The sequence below is a fragment of the Humulus lupulus genome, chromosome 4 (assembly GCF_963169125.1).
Source record: "Humulus lupulus chromosome 4, drHumLupu1.1, whole genome shotgun sequence".
Lineage (NCBI taxonomy): Eukaryota > Viridiplantae > Streptophyta > Magnoliopsida > Rosales > Cannabaceae > Humulus > Humulus lupulus.
This window is the reverse complement of record NC_084796.1, coordinates 52,786,176-52,791,332: the sequence shown is the minus strand read 5'-3', so window position 1 is coordinate 52,791,332 and position 5,157 is coordinate 52,786,176. Positions and strand designations below refer to the sequence as shown.

General features: G+C 42.9%; 1 protein-coding gene across 1 annotated transcript; it reads left to right on the top strand.

Moving 5' to 3' along the window:
- Positions 1-2,376: 2,376 nt before the first annotated feature.
- Positions 2,377-3,150, top strand: LOC133832178 (uncharacterized). Its single transcript, XM_062262554.1, has one exon. It carries the CDS (start codon positions 2,377-2,379, stop codon positions 3,148-3,150), a length of 774 nt encoding a protein of 257 aa, XP_062118538.1.
- The last annotated feature ends 2,007 nt before the right edge of the window (positions 3,151-5,157 follow it).

Here is a 5,157-nt window from a genome sequence, read left to right as displayed (position 1 = left end):
AATTTTAATGTCCTATTAAATTACTGTTATATTTTGTTTATATATTTATACTATTACATTAATATAATTTTATTAAATTACTATTATATTTTGGTGAAAAAAATACAATCTGAAATTGATTTATCATGTGTAGTTTATTAAAATAGTATTAATTAAAATAATAGTGTACAAAATTGGTGCTGAGAGAAATAACACGATAGTAAAATAGTAAAGTTGTCAAAATATGTAAAGTTTAGTGACCTATCATACAAATAAGCCTCTCACAATATGATGAACTATTATTGATGTTGTGCTTATTAAATGATATAACCGTTTAATGCTTGCCAACATTTTTGTTATTTTTGTATTATATATTACATGTGATAATATATATATGGAGATTTGCTTAAACGTCTTGAAAGCACCTTCAACTAATTGTTAATTCTAAACAATAAAGAAAACATAAAATCATTGATAGTTTACTTGCATATATTTAAAGGTATCTCTTTGAACCTTTGAAATTACTATATGACAAGCCTTGATGTCAATAAGCTATACAATCTTTTATTATCAATTATTATTACTAGATGGGTATTGTCAATAAACTATTTTCACTATAACAAGAGCCAAAATTGTCGCACTCAGGGTAGAAGAAAGGACGGTGAAATCGAAGGGAGAAAAACTTTGAACAAAAACTGAGAATTGTGTTGAATTTTAAGAATATTTTATAGGTGAGTTTAAGGCTACTAGTCAGCCAACTTGCACAAATAGGGACTTAACAAATTGGTCATACTTAAATACTATAAATGGAAATAAATTATTTAAGCCATCAATTAGTACATCAGTTTTCCCATTTGTATAAGGAACTCATCCTCGAGGTGCACTTGAAAGTTGGAACTCAGCAGGGGCATGATATTCAGAGATGTCAGAGATGTTGAATGTTGGTCAAATGCAAAGGTGTAGTGAGATATCGAGGATGTAGGCATTATCATTAACCTTCTTTAGAATTTGGCAGGGTCCAAATTTTTTTTCATGAAATTTGTTGCACACATTAGTAGGAAATATTCTTTCCGCAAGTAAACCATCACCAAATCTCCCTCTCTACATTCTTTGAACCTTCTTATAGTGTTTGTTGTTGACTTGTGTTGGGCGCAAAATGGTCGGCCGAAAAGGCTCTTCTGCTTTAAGTAAATTGAAACTGATCATTTTGGCCCTGAAGAAGCTCTGGAGTCAGAAGCTATGGGCAGAAGCAATCTACGCCTTTGACCTGTGCATATTTAATTGATCCGAAGGCATTTTGGAGGAAAATTCAGTTATTCCTCACACCATTCAGGGAGTCAGCTTAACCAACTAACCACCTCACAATTTGTTCTATAAATACTTAACTCTTATTCAGATGAGGGAATCAAAAATCTGACTTAAGCATCAGAGTGTCTTTCTTGCAGGTACCCCCGACGGTTCGACGATCAGCAAAGTCATCTTCATTGACAGAGAAGGATCGGGGAATCAAAATTTGTCGGCAAGTACCTCCAGATTTAGAAAGGAAAAGTTGTTGGATCAACAAATTGGCGCCGTCTGTAGGAATCTATTCCCTCTTTTTCAACATCGTTAAATCAAGAAACTCCCCCTGCAATCAAGATTCACTTGAACACAAAAGCCATGCCACCAAAGAACAACAGAGCTCCAGGTACCGTCTCCCAGATCGCCCCAACAACGGATGTAGGCGACCAAATCGACAGGATGTGCTGACTGCTGGAAGCCAGCCAGCAGAGATCCGATGAAGCCATTAGGACAATGACCGAAGCTCAGGCCAAGCTCGAAGCTGAGATTGCCGAATTGCGAAAAATAAACGAAGCAACACGCAGGGCCCAAGACAAAGAAAATCTCAACCTTGATAGGGCAGGAGCTCAGGTCGTCCAGATCGACTCCCCCGAAAGAAGCACTCACCACATCAGGGAAGGGTCCCAGGGTCCTGTGCCATCTTCTCCAGCTCGTCTTCACCAAGGGGCTGGAGAGCAACGGGCGGTTCGGTGTGAAGCACATACGAGAGTCGATGCAGAACCCACGAGAACAGCCCAACCACTCGCTGAGGAGGGGCCCCAGCAGACCCAATCACGGACCACGTAAGATGCACCAGCCAAAGAGCATACCCCCTCTGTCAGGTTCTTGGACAGTTGGAAAGAAGAGATGCTATGAGAGGTGATGTAGAAGTTCTCGGATGGAAGATCTGCCTACGCTTCTTATTACATTGATTTGGTTTCAAGGGCCATTGAGAGATCGCCTTTCGCCGAGTGGATATAGAACGAGCCCAAGCCATGGGACTTCACAATTCCCCCACTTCCCACATTCAACGGAAAAGGAGATCCGCTCAATCACCTATTCCAATTCCAGCAGACGATGGCCTTGGAAGCCAAAAATGAAGCCATAAAATGCAAAGTTTTCTCCACAACTTTTTCTGGACCAGCCCTGCTATGGTTTAGTCAGTTAAAACCTGGCTCTGTCAACAGCTTCGGTGATCTTTACAAAGCCTTTCTCCAACAGTATAATGCTAACCGCGAAGCACCAAGAACAATGGCAGATCTCTACCGAATTGAGCAATGTGAAAATGAACACCCAAAGTCATACCTGCAACGTTTCATCGACCTCGTACATCAGATCGATGATGTAGAGCCAGCAACCGCGGCTAATCTCTTCGTCAAAAGCCTACAAGTGGGGTATCTCTTGCACAAAAGCCTCACCATGACACCACCTTATGGCATGGCCGAAATCCAGATCCGCGTCGAGGGCGTCTTTTGGGTCCTGGAATTTCGAGAACGTGCGCAGAAAAAGTCCGCCCTTATTTCAACGCCACCAGCAAATAACCCTCCCCCTCCATCTATAAGGGACGACAAAAGAAAAAGACAGGAGACAAATCACATGAAAGGAGGAAAAAGACCAAAATCAAATCGAGATCCACTGCGATACCCCTCTTTTGAGTACACCGTCCCTCAGGAGGTCATCTACAAAGAAAACAAGGACAGACCCATCTGGCGTGACCCGTACAAAATCACCACTCCCCCAGAAATAAGAGATAAAAATAGGTTCTGCCTCTTCCACAAGGACCATGGCCACACGATCTCTGAGTGCCACAACCTGTACAATCAGATCCAAGACCTCATGAGAAGTGGATGATTGACCCAATACATTAAAGGATCAAGTAGACCCGGCGTCCCACAACCCAATGCCACTTCTGCCCCGACACCGCCCGCGGCAGACTCCCTAAATGTGTCTTCCACGATCTCACAAGAGCCTCTCAAATGAATCCCCATGATAGACGGGATCGTGGAGCTCAGCACGGAACAAGAGTAGGCATCCAAAAAACATAAAAGAATGGAGGAAAGGGTGAAGCGATACAAATTATTAGGCCACACCGTCAACTTTTTCACTTCGGAAGACAGATGCTATCCAGCCTCTGCAATATCCTTCACAGAAGATTACCTGCGGAGAGTACACCTACCCCGTGACGATCCTTAGTCATCTCATTGCAGGTCGACCATTGCTAGCTGAGGAGAGTTTTAGTCGATGGGGGCAGTGGTGTTGATGTCCTCTTCTGGGAAGCCTTTCAGAAGATGGGACTCGAAGAAAGTCAGACCAGACCCTCTGTTGTACTAATCCTAGGATTCAACAGCCAAAGGGTATACCTGAAAGGTGCTATTAGGTAAAACATAGTCGCCGCAAAATGCACTTTGCCAGTAGACTTCCTTGTAGTGGACTCCATCATAAGCTACAATGCTATCATGGGGAGGAATTGGATCCACAAAATGCAGGGAGTGGTCTCCACTTTACACCAAGTTATGCGATACCAATCACCCGACGACCATTATACAATCGACATAAAAGGGTGCCAGAAGCAAGCAACGAAATGCTTCCTTACCCTGAAAGAGATAAATGACGTTGGCACCTCCTCTCCTAGCGACAACCCCACCAAATAGTAATCAAAGGACAACTTACTAGCATGTCTCAAAGGCATAGATGCAGAGGAAGATCGCGAAAAGCCCCAAACTACCCTTGACGATCTAGAAGAGATCTGCATAGATGATGATGACCCATCCAAAATACTGCTGGTAAGTGCCAGGCTGCCCAAGACAGAAAGAAAGACCCTAATCCAATTCCTGAAAGCTAGAGTTGGGACTTTCGCCTGGTCCCCGCATGATATACCAGGAATAGATCCTTCTGTCATGAGTCACAACCTTAATATCTCAAACAGCTTCCCACCTGTCCAGCAGAGGCAGAGAAGATTTGCTCCTGAAGTCAATCAAGCCATACGAGAGGAGGTACAATGGCTACTGATCATAGGAGCAATCGAAGAATGCTTATATCCCAGCTGGCTTGCCAACCCTGTAGTGGTCCCGAAGAAAAACAGAAAAAAATGAGTATGCATAGACTATACCAACTTGAACAAAGCATGTCCTAAAGATAGCTACCCTCTCCCAAAATTTGATCAAATGATAGATGCCAAGGAAGGGTATGAAAGAATGAGCTTCATTGATGCCTATTCAGGATACAATCAGATCCTAATGAAAGTAGAAGACTGAATCCACACGACCTTCACAACAGAATGCGGCCTATACTATTACAAAGTTATGCCCTTCGGACTAAAAAACGCAGGAGCAACATATTAGAGGATGACGCACAAACTTTTTTCCTCATTGCTTGGAAGGAACATGGAAGTATATATCGATGACACGGTAATCAAATCTCAACAGGGTGTTACACATGTGGAAGATCTAACCGAATGCTTCAACATCCTCGATGCCCATAAAATGAAATTGAATCCAACCAAGTGCATTTTTGGGGTGTCCTCTGGTCAGTTCTTAGGGTATGTGGTCAGTCAGAGAGGCATCGAGGGCAATCCAACCCAGATTGCCTCGCTCTCAGATGTCAAGGAACCTAGAACCATCGGGGATATCCAAGCTCTGACAGGAAAAGTTGTAGCACTAAGCAGATTTATATCGCGCATGTCCGGTCGTTGCTAGCCTTTCCTCCAATGCATCAAGAAATCCACCAACACCACCTGGGGGGCAGAACAAAATAAAGCATTCAAGGAATTGAAAGCCTATCTGAGCAGTCCTCCCATATTAAGCTCTCCCATCCCCAATGAAGATCTCTTCCTTTACCTGTTTGTTTCACACTTTGCCG